We start from the raw sequence: 14,385 nt of genomic DNA, 5'->3' as shown, positions 1-14,385 counted from the left end.
TTGTTTCTTCCCCCTCTTATCTCCGGTAGACTACGAGACCGACGCTGATGCCACCGTGTACGACTACGTCACCGACGACCCCTCCTTGTCTGAGCAACCAGGCAAGCCCCCCCCTTTGATCACCAGATATCGCCTACTCTTCTCTATACTGCTTGCATTAGAGTAGTGTAGCATGTTACTGCTTTCCGTTAATCCTATTCTGATGCATAGCCTGTCATTGCTGCTACAGTCATTGATACCTTACCCGCAATCCTAAATGCTTAGTATAGGATGCTAGTGTTCCATCAGTGACCCTACACTCTTGTCCGTCTACCATGCTATACTACTGGGCTGTGATCACTTCGGGAGGTGATCACGGGCATATACTATATACTTTACACTGTTACATTACCTGTGATACTGTTCGGAGTTGGGGGTTGAAGGGCAGGTGGCTCCATCCCGGTAGAGGTGGGCCTGGGTTCCCGACGGCCCCCGACTGTTACTTTGTGGCGGAGCGGCAGGGCAGGTTGAGACCGCCTAGGAGAGAGGTGGGCCTGGCCCTGTTCGGCGTTCGCGGATACTTAACACGCTTAACGAGATCTTGGTATTTGATCTGAGTTGGCTACGAGCCTATACGCACTAACCATCTACGCGGGAGTAGTTATGGGTATCCCGACGTCGTGGTATCAGCCGAAGCACTTCAGACGTCAGCGACGGAGCGGCGCGCGCCGGATTGGAACGTAAGCCTGCTCTTGTATTAAGGGGGCTAGTTCTGCTTCCGGCCGCCCACGCAACGTGCAGGTGTGCTATGGGCGATGGGCCCAGACCCCTGTGCGCTTAGGTTTAGACCGGCGTGCTGGCCTCTCTGTTTTGCCTAGGTGGGGCTGCGACGTGTTGATCTTTCGAGGCCGGGCATGACCCAGGAAAGTGTGTCTGGCCAAATGGGATCGAGCGTGTTGGGCTATGTGGTGCACCCCTGCAGGGAAGTTAATCTATTCGAATAGCCGTGATCTTTGGTAACAGGACGACTTGGAGTTGTACCTTGACCTTATGACAACTAGAACCGGATACTTAATAAAACACACCCTTCCAAGTTCCACAAACAACCCGGTGATCGCTTTTCCGCAGGGCGACGAGGAGAGGATTGCCGGGTAGGATTATGCTATGCGATGCTACTGGAGATGCTACTTGGAGATGCTATTTGGAGGACTTCAATCTACTCTCTCCTACATGCTGCAAGACGGAGGCTGCCAGAAGCGTAGTCTTCGACAGGATTAGCTATCCCCCTCTTATTCTGGCATTCTGCAGTTCAGTCCACTGATATGGCCTCCTTACACATATACCCATGCATATGTAGTGTAGCTCCTTGCTTGCGAGTACTTTGGATGAGTACTCACGGTTGCTTTTCTCCCTCTTTTCCCCTTTCCCTTCTACCTGGTTGTCGCAACCAGATGCTAGAGCCCTGGAGCCAGACGCCACCATTGACGACGACCCCCCCTACTACACCGGAGGTGCCTAATACTACTTGCAGCCCGCTGACAACGTCCAGGAGTAGTTAGGAGGATCCCAGGCAGGAGGCATGCGCCTCTTTCGATCTGTATCCCAGTTTATGTTAGCCATCTTATGGCAACTTGTTTAACTTATGTCTGTACTCAGTTATTGTTGCTTCCGCTGACTCGTCTATGATCGAGCACTTGTATTCGAGCCCTCGAGGCCCCTGGCTTGTATTATGATGCTTGTATGACTTATTTATGTTTTAGAGTTGTGTTGTGATATCTTCCCGTGAGTCCCTGATCTTGATCGTACACGTTTGCGTGCATGATTAGTGTACGATTGAATCGGGGGCGTCACACGAAGAGAGCCTCATAATTAGTTGTCCACACACTTGCTTTATCAACCTCATCATCCACAGTGTTCTTCTCTGGTTTATCCTTCATGAGGTCACCAACAGTCTTGCCGGATACATGGTGATCAGTCACCCATTTGTCAAAGAAATTGTAGAGCTCATTGTAGTGTTTGGTGTAGTTCTCATCAACCAAGCAACTCCCACTAGCACGCGTCAAGATAGTGGCCGCATCAACCTCCTCAACCATAGGCACCACCGACTTGATGGGTCCATGCATAGGCAAGACGGGAAGTTTCGCATCATAGAAACTAGCACGAGCCTCCGCAAAACCCAAGTCCAAGATGGCCACACCATCCAGGACCTTCGTTGACACTTGGCTAACTCCGAAGAGGTTGGAGCGGGAGCCACAGGCGCCAACAGCTCCCCAAGCAGCGGCTATAAATCTTTCACATGAACATGACGTCTTCCATTGGCATTTGACTTCCTCTCGGGTGTTCTTTGTCAAGTCCATGTACTAGGATACTATCAATACATTCTGATGACAACACATTCGGAAATGTTTCATGTAAGCTTCTAATCTGCCCTACCTACCAACATGACGAATTTGTTCGAGAATAGGTTGGCCAGGGTCATTCAAAACCTAAGGCACATATCAAGATGGGAGTATGTGTGCCCTAGAGTGGACAACATGAAATTGCCGCAACGATTATGTTCTTATAGAAACGAAATTTCAAAATATTTCTGCAAGCTTCTTCCAAGCTACACGATGTATGTGGTGCTCTTCGAAACGTGTGAAGGATCGATCAAACACCTATCGCTAATGGATATAGCAGTTGGGAGACGGGAGATTTAACCGGTCTGGATGACAATATAGCGACATGTCGTGAGGCAACAAAAAATGGTCTGGGTGACAATCTAGCGATATGGTCTGGATGACGGTGGATATAGCAGTTGGCTATGGCTAAAAGATGCTACATATGCATACATGCATAAGGCTCTTCGTAATGGGAGTATCATAGTTGATATCATACATGTCAACTGGGCAATCTTGATGAAGTGAAATAGTATTAAATGAAAAAAAAGATGGTTGAATATCATATCATGATACCGTATCATAATAAATCTTATACTACTATGTGTCATGCATGGTAATAAATGAATTCATTTATACACTAGAGAGGTAGTATCATATACTATGAAGATAGTACTACCATATAAATACCATTAGATTCATTATCGAACTGCTTTCGCATCATATAGATTTGTTATTTAAAATATTTATATCCTTTCCTATAAACTTGATTAAATTTTATGAAGTTTGACTTCAGTCACCTCTAATACACAGAATAAATAAAAACAAAAGGAGTAGTAGTACGCATTACAAGCAGCCTGAAACACACGCGCCCGTGCCGTGTGCCCCGGCGTCACGGTCTCGGGTTGTTCCATTTTGTTGCCCGTATAATTATGGGCGCCCCTTGTCTTGAGCGCCCACCTGTACCGGCCGCCGGCGTCCCCATTTACAATTCAACATTTGTTCCTACTCGCAAAAGACATCACCCTCACCCCGCGCTCGGTCCCCGTCTCCATCTCCACCGAAACCAATCTCCCGAGCGTCTCGTATCGTATCCATAGGCTGCACCACACCGCACCGCACCTCTCACCTCGGTGCACAGCGGACCGGCGCAGCTCTGCAGTTCGTTTGGTGGCGCGCCTTTACTGCCGCCCAACCCCATGGCGGTTTAATTGCCTCTGCCCGCCTGCCCTCCCTCGCTCGCTATCTCAATCCCTCGCTCGGGTGCTCCTGCCGCGGCGCCCCAGCCTGCGCCTGCGCCTGCCAGAACTAATGCGGTGACTCACCGACGACGCGCGCATTCACGCCCCAGCTACCACCGCATCCGCGCGCAGGAGATGGGCGAGAGGAGGAGGCGCGCGACCGCCGTCGCCGGCGGGGACGGCCGGGCGGAGGAGAAGGCCGCGGCGCCGGCGCCGACGGTGTGGTTCGCGCTCAAGAAGTCGCTGCAGTGCCGGTCCCAGTCGTCGGAGGTGCACGTGCCCAAGCCCAAGGCCAGCGCCACCTCCGGCGCCGGCGGTGGACTGTCATCCATCGTGACCAAGCGCGCGGCGCGGTCCGGGTGCTCGCGCTCCATCGCCAACCTGCGGGACGTCATCCACGGGAGCAAGCGCCACCCGGGGCAGCCGCCCAGCTGCAGCCCGCGGTCCATCGGCAGCAGCGAGTTCCTCAACCCCATCGCGCACGAGGTGGTGCTCAGCACCAACTCCCGCTGCGAGCTCAAGATCACCGGCTTCGGCGGCGGCCTCGGGGCGGCGGGGGGAGGAGGAGGGCCCGCGCACGACGCGGAGGGCGGCGGCGACGGCGGCGGCGTCGTGTCGTCCTTCGTGGGCACGCTCCGCCCCGGCACGCCGGGGCCCGGCTGGAGCCACGGGCTGCAGTACAGCGGGTCGTGCCGGGCGGGCAGCATGCGGTGCACGCCGCCGAGGTCGCCGAACCCGCTCCTGGACAGGGACGGCGCGGCCGCGACCACGGCCACGGCCCACCGCGCGTCCTGCGAGGTCGACGCCGCCAAGACCGGCGGCGGCAAGGGCTCCGGCGGCCTCAGCTGCCACAGGTGCGCCGAGCAGTTTGGCAAATGGGAGGCGCTGGAGGCGCACCACCTGTCCAAACACGCAGGTGAGGATGGCATCTGCACTGCATTGCTTCTGTTGGTGGTGGTGGTACTGCTTCAGATCGACCCGGACACCCGGCCGGTAGATCTTCAGGGTACCAAAATGTCACTCCTATCCTTTTCGCATTTCAGTAGCCGACTAAAAATACACACCACCTTTTGCAGTCAATATACACTTGCGGACTCAGGATAGCGCCACTTCATCAATTACTAGTGCCATTTTCTAGCTCAAAAAAGTTACTACATGGCTTGAGCTGGCATAGGTTTCAGTTTTCACGTTCACAGTTTCACCACTAGGTTTCTCCAGATACAATCTGTGTTTCGATTTCGGCTTTCACAAATCACAATAACTGCGGCCATGTGGGTTGAGATTCTGCGAGATCTTTCACCCCCTCTTGTAGCCCACAATCACTCCCATGTTTTCTGCATCCATTATGATGAAACATTTACAGTGCAGCAGTAGGTCTGATGGTGTTCGCCTAGTAGGCTATAATGTCTAATGGTGTTTGTTTTACTTTTAATGATGGTGATGGTGTGTGGGTGTGTGTCAGTGACGGAGCTGGTGGAGGGGGACTCGTCGCGGAAGATCGTGGAGATCATCTGCCGGACGAGCCTGCTCAAGTCGGAGAGCAGCTGCGTGCGGATCGAGCGCGTGTTCAAGGTGCACAACACGCAGCGGACGCTGGCCCGCTTCGAGGAGTACCGGGAGGCGGTGAAGCTCAAGGCGAGCAAGCTGGCCAAGAAGCACCCGCGCTGCCTCGCCGACGGCAACGAGCTGCTGCGCTTCCACGGCGCCACGCTCGCCTGCGCCCTCGGCTCCGCCGGCGCCAGCAGCCTCTGCGCCTCCGACAAGTGCGCCGTCTGCCGCATCATCCGCCACGGCTTCTCCTCCTCCTCCTCCTCCAACTCCTCCTCCAAGAAGGACGGCAAGGCCGGCGTCGGCGTCTTCACCACGTCCACCAGCGGCCGGGCCTTCGAGTCCGCCGACCAGCAGGACGACCCGGCGGCGCGGAGGGCGCTGCTGGTGTGCAGGGTGATCGCCGGGCGGGTGCACAAGCCGCTGGAGAACGTGAGGGAGTTCGTGGGGCAGGCCGGGTTCGACTCGCTGGCCGGCAAGGTCGGGCCCTACGCCAACATCGAGGAGCTCTACCTGCTGAACCCGAGGGCGCTGCTCCCCTGCTTCGTGGTCATCTGCAAGCCATGATCATCGACCCCATTCCCGCGCTAACCGAGCTTCTCTGAATTAACCATTCTTTTTCTCTCTCGGTTGCCTGCCACTGCCACTCTGTTAACGTTTGCACGGGCCATGACGCGGTGCGGCTGCCTGCTGGTAGCATCGGCCAGACGCGTTTTGTCCATACTCCTGTGAATGTACGTGAATGCCTTCACGTGTAGGAGCTGATCGCCTCACCGTTTTCCTTTCCCGGTGGTCACGACGCACGCCGTGCTAATTTGCTAGACGACATGGGCGCAAACCAGCGATTGCTTTTGGTACGTGCTCCGTTTTGTTGATAGCAGGAGCGCTTTGCATGCGTGCTCGTCTGGCTACTTGCGTTGTGTACCCTCGCTGCATGGACACCCGAACAAATTTTACCCGTAGCAGAGCATCAGGTTTCAAGAGAGGTAGAAAGTGCCTAGTATGTTTGTGGGAGTAGGGTCAATGCACCTTCCTGGTTTGTGCAAGTGCAGCTGTACTCCGTATTTGCTTGCCGGCCTAAGGCAGAGAGAGGCGTAGAGTTGTGTTTTCAAATGTTTGTCTGACTTTTCGGTGGTCGTCTTGGAATAGATTCGATTCCATGCATGCATGCATATTTATTTTCAAATCCTGCTCCAGGGCTGTGCATTGAATGTGCTCTGACTTTTGCATTGTCGTAGGGACCTCCATTGCCTGTTTCAAAAATTAGTTCGGCGGCTCTCACTCTCATGGATAGCCAGCCACTGACTCGTCCGTTTTCAAAATTGTGCTGAAAGCAAATCTTATGGATAGCCAAGGCGCAGCGATGGCACGTCCTTGGCTGTGGCCAGATCGCTACTTACCAGCCATCTGAGCCGACCATCAATGCTCTTTTCTACGTATCAATGCTCTCTTCTGTTGACGTGTCTGTGGATACAGTGCAGATCAGAGGGTGATACGATCATACGATGGACCAGCCAGGCTGCTGCAGCGCCCTGTAGCACTACGCCGGAGCGCGTAAATGTGCGCTTCCTGTTTGCCGTCGGTTTGCTAAAACAAAAGAAAGTTCGTCGGCCATTGGCCCGTGCTCATTTTAAAAGCTACTGGTGAAAAGTCATGTGTGAAGAAGAGGCTCCAGCATATCCCTCTTCGTCGTGCTACGGACATTTTGTTCAAATGGTCTGGTTACTTGCAGCTGAACCTGTGTTGTGTGTGTTGTGTTTTGTGCGCTTGTGTTGGACCTTCGTGCGGTAGCGTCGGGTGTGTTTGTGTTTCGAACGGTACCCTATGGATTTTGTGCTCGGTAGTTGCTTTATTTATAAAGCGGGGCCAAAGCCTTTTTCGATAAGAAGAGGCTCCCTCGCTCACTTGCCTAGCCACATCGGTTACTCCTTTCCCAAAGATCCGACTAAAAAGTAGCACCCTGAGGCGAAGATCTCGCGTTCTGTGTCGCTGCAGTTTAATCGAGATAGGATTGCCGTGTCTTGGAGAGGCGCTAGTAACTTTTTGGCATGGCACTAATCTCTGTTCCTTCCTTTGACCAAGAACTGGCATTCATACGCATTGACTGCACGCACGCACGCACGCACGGACGGACGCCCACCTACGGTTCCGTGTGTTCCTCTGACCTGCGCCATTCCTGTCCGCGTCGCGCGCTAATCACGTCGGCGTCGGTGTCCCCGTCTGGTTTGGCGCAGCTTGACAAATTTCTGGGGTTATATAGCCGGCCTAGCCATCTTTGTTTACTCGAATCTTCGCCCTGCCTAACCGCATGAGCATTGTCTGATTCGGCACGCACCGTGAGCGAAACCTTGCTGGTTGGTAAGGTTGTGTTATATGTGATCAGGACGTTCCGCGGTGCTGTGTCGTGCCGGCATATGGTTCCGGGCAAGCAAGACCCAAGCTCAGGGCCTGGACTCGATGCCATCAGCGCTCCGCAGCCTGCACTGTCGGCCATCACCGCATCAATTGGCTACGCAAACTGCATCCCTCAGATGCTCATTAAGAGGCAGGCCAGAACGACAGTGTTGCTGTTCAGCACTGCACTAAGCAAAAGAAATCCCAAGGGCTCCTGCGTGCAGATATGCAATCAACCTACCAGACAACAGTTTATCTAAAGAAAACTACCGGATGACGGTTTATATCTAGAAAAAAAGACATACCATATGACAAATAAATCGTCGTATCAGTTTTCAGAAACGTAAATTGGCCGGACCCTTTATTTGAAAGAACAAAATATGACAAATAAATCAACACACCAGAACACCATCATCACCGCACCGCCAACATGGGAGAAGAAGATTCTTGTGAGTTGAAGACTGTAACAGCAGTGTTGGCGACACCTTCCTGATTGTTTTGAACCGCAAGGATACGCCCAAAACAACGGGATATCAGTTTCAACATTGAATTTGGGAGCGTTGAGTTCACAAAATAAACCAGGGAACAAAGTACAGTTTATATATGAGACCGATTAGAAATGACTAACTACCAAAGATAAGAAACTGCAAGAACACAAGCTTTGCGCATGGTTGATCAAGAAACTTACCTATGAAAATGGGCTTAAGACAAAATGCTTATCATAGCTTCAGTAAGAAGCAAACTTTGTACATCAACATCAGGAAACTGACCCGCGGAAGGCCTGAATAACAAGGTGGCTCATATATTCTCATAGTGTCTTCCATGGTTGATAAAGCCAGATGACAGAAATGAAAGATGAAAATAGCCTGGACTCCAGGAGTGACAGGGGACAAAGATAGGCCTCATTAGGGATCAGAGGAATTGTGGAAATACTTCCATCGCTCGTATACAAAGAGAGGTGCCACTGCCAAATAGTTTGTCTAATAACGATGATCATCCACCTGAACAGCACACAGAAAGTAACAATCTGCTACTACCAGATAGGCTAAGCTTGACATGAGCAAATGGACAGCACAGCACAGCACTGAGCACTGGTCAGTCAATAAGGCGCAGCATCAACCGGACAATCCACCAAGGCTTAAACCTGGGGCACCGCACTGCCTTCTAATTAAAAGAAATGCACAAAGAGTAACATTGACGGAGTTGTACAGGTAACACTTACTTCATACTCCCTCCGTCCGGAGATACATCCATTCCTCGGACAAGTATTTCTGGACGGAGGGAGTACATGATTCTAGTCCTAACATTTAACAACACTGGTGTATTTTGATATAACCACAAAACAATTGTTTAGTTGATTACATACTCCCTCCGTCCGAAAATACTTGTCTTGAAAATGGACAAAAAATTGATGTATCTAGAACTAAAATACATCTAGATACATCATCTTTTATTCATTTTGATGACAAGTATTTTCGGACGGAGGGAGTACTTAATTGCATAGTTTGAACTCTTGGAAGAATTTGGAGGACACTCTCAAAGCCTAGCGGTGCCATACTGAAGTCAATTTCATTACTGTTAAAGGAGGTCGGCTCCTACCATCTTCTTAGGAAGCAAGAATCTGAACTGTGAGAAATCACTAGTTCACCTACTATCCTACTCCCTCCGTTCAGAATTACTTGTCTCGGAAATGGATGTATCTAGAACTAAAATACGTCTAGATACATCCATTTCTGCGACAAGTAATTCCGAACAGAGGGAGTAATTCATACAGTTCTTCCTTGCTTGGTTTATAATTCTACAACTCTACTGCCACGTAATTAAAGGAGGTCCGCTCCTACCATCTTCTTATGAAGCAAGAATCTGAATTGTGAGAAATCACTAGTTCACCTACTATCCTAATTCATAAAGTTCCTCCTTGTTTGGTTTACAACTCTACTAGCTCGTTATATGATCAAATATGAAGACCAGTTCACAAAAGGAGGACAAAGCTCACTACAGCAAATGAAAAATAGTACTCCTTCCAATCCATAATAGTTGTCGCTTGGACGGATGTATCTAGCACTAAAACACGTCTAGATACATCCATTTCAGCGACAACTAATATGGATCGGAGGGGAATACTTGACAATGCAAAGAATCCATTCTGGAATGGAGCTACAACTATTCACCTCTAGTTTGGCAAACTAGTAACCTGACAAACTAGAACTATTGAAGCTGATCATTGATCAAAGGCCTTTTAACTTCATGTATGTCATAACATCTGCACTGTCCATGCTTCAAAGAGAAATACTAAAATAAACAATAAGAATCAAAAAATTGGGAGATACTACATGATTATCTTCATCGCAGAGCTAACAGTTGAATCATCAATGTCCAGAAAATAAAAGCATCCATAAAGTACACAACTTTTGGAGGATGTTTCCAAACACAAATATTAGATCCATACAAAGAAATTGATGCAACGAGGAAAAACAGCACAGGCAAGTCATTGCAGATAAGAATAAAGACTTCCGTGGATCTCTTCTAAAACGAATAGAAAGAGTTTCAATAAGCATCACAGCACAGGGCAAGCTTAACCAATACCATATTAAACTAGTTTAACCACTACTTTAACTTGCACTTTTTGTTGTATCATGCCAACAGAGGAACCGAGTAAAACAGGCCATGGTGAAATTTGGCATGCATCAGTAAAAGTCTGACCTATGAATTTATTTTTCAGTCTCGTGTTCCACTTCACACTCTTCTTCTGATATTGCTTCTTCGTCATCAGTTTCAGCTCTTAATTGACTGACTTTTGTACCATCAGGCATCCTCAAACCCTTTCGGGGGTAGTACTTCTTCCGCCCCAGCACAACAATCTTGGCAGCCTCCTCCACCCTCGATTCATCCACCAATGCATTCACTACATCCTGCAGCACACCACACTCTACTCTAAGGTTCCTTTTATGACTAAAGATTTTATAACAGTACGTCAGTGCACAATCCAGCTCTCCAGCCTGCAGAAGGTGTGGCAGGAGAGTCTCATATGTTCCCTTATTTGGGGCACACTCATTTTTTACCAAATCATCATACAGCTTCTTGGCCTCCTGTAACTTCCCCGCTTTGCAATATCCTCGAATCAACTCATTGTAGGATACCGTATTAGGTTTTGGCCCATCCTTCTCCAATCCCTCAAGCACAGCAGCTGCATCATCAATCCTCCCTTCTGCAACCAAACCCCGGAGCTTGGCATTGTAGCACTTGGCGTCTGGCTCCAAATTCCTCTCCTTGATCATCTCCCATACTGTCTCTGCTTCATCGAAGCGGCCATTGTTGCAAAACCCATTCAACAGCGTGTTGAAAGTAATGATGTCAGGTGAAACACCGTGCTTCTCCATGAGAAGGACAGTCTCAAGAGCAGCCGAGATGTCTGGCTTCTGGCACAATGCGTGGATGAGTACATTGTAAGAGTATACAGTGGGAGCAATCGAGGGGTAAGTGGCTGGGATCTCCTGGAATGCAGCAGTGAGCCCGTCAAAATCTCCGGCGTCGGCGTAACAGGAAAGAAGGGAGTTGAATGTCATGTTGGATTTATGCTGCGCGGGAAGCTTGTGGAAGGTTGCGGCGGCGTGGGATGGCATGGAGGCACGGCCGTAGAGGCGGATGAGGCGCGTGGCGAATCCCTCGGCTGAGGTCTCGAGGAAGGGCAACTGCGCTTCGATGATGGCCTCGATGCCGTCTTGGCGGCCGAGGGAAGCGAGGCGGCTCACCGCTACCTCGAACACGCGGTACCGGTCGCGGAAGCGCGACGACACGGTTGACGCTTGGATGAACCCGGAGATCAGCTTGTCAGGGTCGCGCTGCCGGCTGAGGGCCTTGACGAGAAGCCCAAGGGGCTTCGGGAGCTTGTGCTTCCCGTCGGACTCAGCTTTGGCGGCATGCGGTCCGCCGAGGGGCTTCGGGGACTTCTTCTCCGCTATGGAGCCAGCGTCGGCGGCGGGCGGCTTCGGCTTCGGCGCGCTCTTGGTCTTGGGATTGTGCTTGGGTGGTTTTACGATCGGCGAGGAGGAGGAGAATATGCGGGAGAGGCTGTTCGCCCGGGTGGAGGCGGTGGCGGTGGCGGCGGCGGCCGCCGCGGCGGCGGTGGCCATGGGAAGGCGGCGGGCGGTGGGGGTTTGGGGGAGAGGAGTGGGGAATGAATGGGCGAAGGAGGGTTTTGCCGGCTCATTTCGATGCTGTGCTTCTTAATTAGGCCATCAAAATGTTGGCCCGTCTGACCGTTTCCCAGCCCAGCCCAGCCCAACCGAACCACAAAGAGAAGGCCTCGAATGCACAGGCCGGTCCATTACCACCCGGTGGCGCTGGCTCGACCGACCCGCGCCGGCGATGGACAGGCACGTCCGGCGGCTGCTGAACCGCGTGGCGATCGCCCTGGCGGCCGTGGCCACCGCCGCCCTGCTGCACCTGTTCCGCCACCCGTCCACCTCCTGCTTCGGCGCCTCGCTCGCCCGTTCCTCCCTCTCGCTGTCGATGGCGCCCTTGCCCCGCACCTCCTGCGACGCCGCGTCCCGCCGCGTGGTCGACCCCGACCTCCGCCTGGCCAAGCTCCGGTCCTCCCCGCGCTGGCGGCGGCACAGCGCGGCCCTCTCCGCGTCGGTCATCGATCCGCTCCGTCGGCTGCGCCTCCTCCGCGGCTCCTCGCGCGTCCTCTGCCTCGCCGCCGGCGCGGGGCAGGCGGTCGACGCGCTCCGCGTGGCCGGCGTGGGGGACGTCACCGGCGTTGATCTCGTCGACTTCCCTCCCCTCGTGCGCCGTGCGGACCCGCACAACCTCCCGTTCTTCGATGACGCCTTCGACCTCGCGCTCTCCAGCGACCCGGCGGCGCTCACCGGCGCGCTTTTCCCGTCCAGGTTCGCGTCCGAGATCGAGCGCACCGTCCGCCGTGGCGGCGCGATCGCCATCGCCGTAGACCGGCACGTCGACCTCTCCGTCATCTTCTCCCTCTTCAGAAAGTCACGCCTCGTCGATGTGAGGAATGCTACCTTGGATGGCTCCGCGGCCAGCATAGTTGTCCTCAGCACCAACGCGGAGCGCCTTTGATTCCGTTTGTTTCTTTTGCACATAGGATTGCTTGGTGAACTTTTGGTTGAGATGCTTGAGTGACTCTTTCTGGAACCTGGAAGTGATGCTCGAGTATTCAGTAGTGGACGTGTAAGTACGACGAAGGAATGGAGAAAAAAAATGAAACTGCATATGGACATTGTTTGGTCTGCACTGCAATGCTATGTTGATATCCTCAGCCCTTTGTATTGGATGATGTAGTTGGGGCCTTAGAGCAAGTACTCCCTCCGTTCGGAATTACTTGTCGCAGAAAATAGATGTATCTAGACGTATTTTAGTTCTAGATACATCCATATCCGAGATAAGTAATTCCGAACGAAGGGAGTACAATAGTAGGCTTATAGACTGCTTATGGCAATTTCGCTTATGTGAAATATAGAGACATGAAAAGGTAAGAGACATAGGCGGATTTACTACTGGGACCGTGGGTGCTATGGAAGCATAGAAATTCATGGTGTTCGATGGTGTATCACCCTCGGTCACTGTTGTTGCTGCTCACTTTGAGTTGGAGTGTCGGGCATGACGCGAGGTGCGTCTTATCAAGGGGGGGCATGGGTCGGTCCTTAGGAGTGGTACCCGCGTGGGTTAGGCGCGAGTAAATCCACCTCTTGTTTTCTAGAGCGGAGTGGAGCATGATGTAAACAATGTAACACCACATGGTGGATGGAAAACGTTTCGCTTCTGCGCACTGGCCGAACGCTTGGCCGGTCGCTTTCCGAGCTACGCTCACGGGGCCACACACATAGCTCATCCCATCCCTTTTCCCTTATCCATCCACGCACAGATCTCCTCTTTCCTTCCTCTGTTTTCCCCATCACCTACTTCTCCGCCATGGCTGCACCACCGACGACGCCCATCTCCTCCCCTTTCCGCCATGTGGTGGCCATGGTCGGTGCCCACCTTCCCCCTCCTGCCGTTGCGGTGCTGCACCCCCTCCCCACTTTTTCTGACTTCTGTACCCTGCTGTGCCGTGACCCAACATCGACGTCCGACACTGTTGCCCCCTTTGTGGTAGATGGTGGCCATGACGCCGGCCGGGGATGTTTCAAACGGCGAGGGTGGCGCAACCGGCGGGGCGGCGGAGAGTGGGTGTATCGTGATGATTTTTTTGCTACAACCGTCATCCAGTTTTGCTATTACCGACCCAAAATTTGCTACAAGGATTTTTCATGGCGAAGCTGCAACCACGACGGCGGTGACGAAGTTTTGCTACATCCTTCGCCGTATTTTGCTACGACCGGCAAGATTTTTTACTACAATGATTTCATGGTGAAGCTACAACCGCGACAGTGCTGACAAAGTTTTGCTGCATCCATCGCCAGATTTTGCTTCGACCGGCGAGGAATTTTGCTACAATCGGCGTTTTGTGGCTGGCGGCGGCTACAACCATGACTGACAAGATGCAACCACGACCACCGGCGTCGCATTTTTGCTACAACCACGTTGCCTTTTGCTACAACCGGAGTCGCTCTTTGCTACAACCGTCCGTCGGTGATGTGGAACTGGCAGTGCGAGGAGCTGCGAGAGGCAGATGGGGATGCTACAACCGGTCTCCGGAGATGCTGGAACCTGCGGTGCGAGGAGCTGCGAGCAGCAGTGGGGATGCTACAGCTGTCTAGGTGTGAAGCAATAACCCCTAGCATTCTTTTGCTAGAAGCGGCCGCCGGCGAAGCTACAACCTTCATCGGTGGATGCTACAACCACCAATGGCGGGAGCTACAAGCAGCGATGGCGAGATGGAA

The 14,385-nt window shown here is 52.4% G+C and overlaps 3 protein-coding genes across 4 annotated transcripts; 2 read left to right on the top strand and 1 right to left on the bottom strand.

Moving 5' to 3' along the window:
* The first annotated feature begins 3,373 nt into the window (after window positions 1–3,373).
* Window positions 3,374–6,332, top strand: LOC123062275 (uncharacterized). Of its 2 annotated transcripts, none has more exons than XM_044485724.1 (2): window positions 3,374–4,604; window positions 5,061–6,332. In XM_044485724.1, the coding sequence occupies exons 1-2, from the start codon at window positions 3,734–3,736 to the stop codon at window positions 5,711–5,713; spliced, it is 1,524 nt and encodes a 507-aa protein (XP_044341659.1). In that variant the 5' UTR covers window positions 3,374–3,733; the 3' UTR covers window positions 5,714–6,332. The 2 variants fall into 2 exon arrangements, with proteins under 2 accessions (XP_044341659.1, XP_044341660.1); XM_044485725.1 differs by having other exon boundaries at window positions 3,379–4,514.
* A 3,583-nt stretch (window positions 6,333–9,915) lies between these two features.
* On the bottom strand, window positions 9,916–11,737 carry LOC123062273 (pentatricopeptide repeat-containing protein At3g13160, mitochondrial). Its single transcript, XM_044485722.1, has one exon. It carries the CDS (start codon window positions 11,671–11,673, stop codon window positions 10,252–10,254), a length of 1,422 nt encoding a protein of 473 aa, XP_044341657.1. The 5' UTR covers window positions 11,674–11,737; the 3' UTR covers window positions 9,916–10,251.
* A 34-nt stretch (window positions 11,738–11,771) lies between these two features.
* On the top strand, window positions 11,772–12,843 carry LOC123062274 (uncharacterized). Its single transcript, XM_044485723.1, has one exon. The coding sequence runs from the start codon at window positions 11,909–11,911 to the stop codon at window positions 12,620–12,622; it is 714 nt and encodes a 237-aa protein (XP_044341658.1). The 5' UTR covers window positions 11,772–11,908; the 3' UTR covers window positions 12,623–12,843.
* Window positions 12,844–14,385: the final 1,542 nt, after the last annotated feature.

This window comes from Triticum aestivum, chromosome 3A (assembly GCF_018294505.1).
Source record: "Triticum aestivum cultivar Chinese Spring chromosome 3A, IWGSC CS RefSeq v2.1, whole genome shotgun sequence".
NCBI lineage: Eukaryota > Viridiplantae > Streptophyta > Magnoliopsida > Poales > Poaceae > Triticum > Triticum aestivum.
The sequence above is the reverse complement of the archived record's forward strand: the minus strand, read 5'-3'. Positions and strand labels throughout refer to the sequence as shown.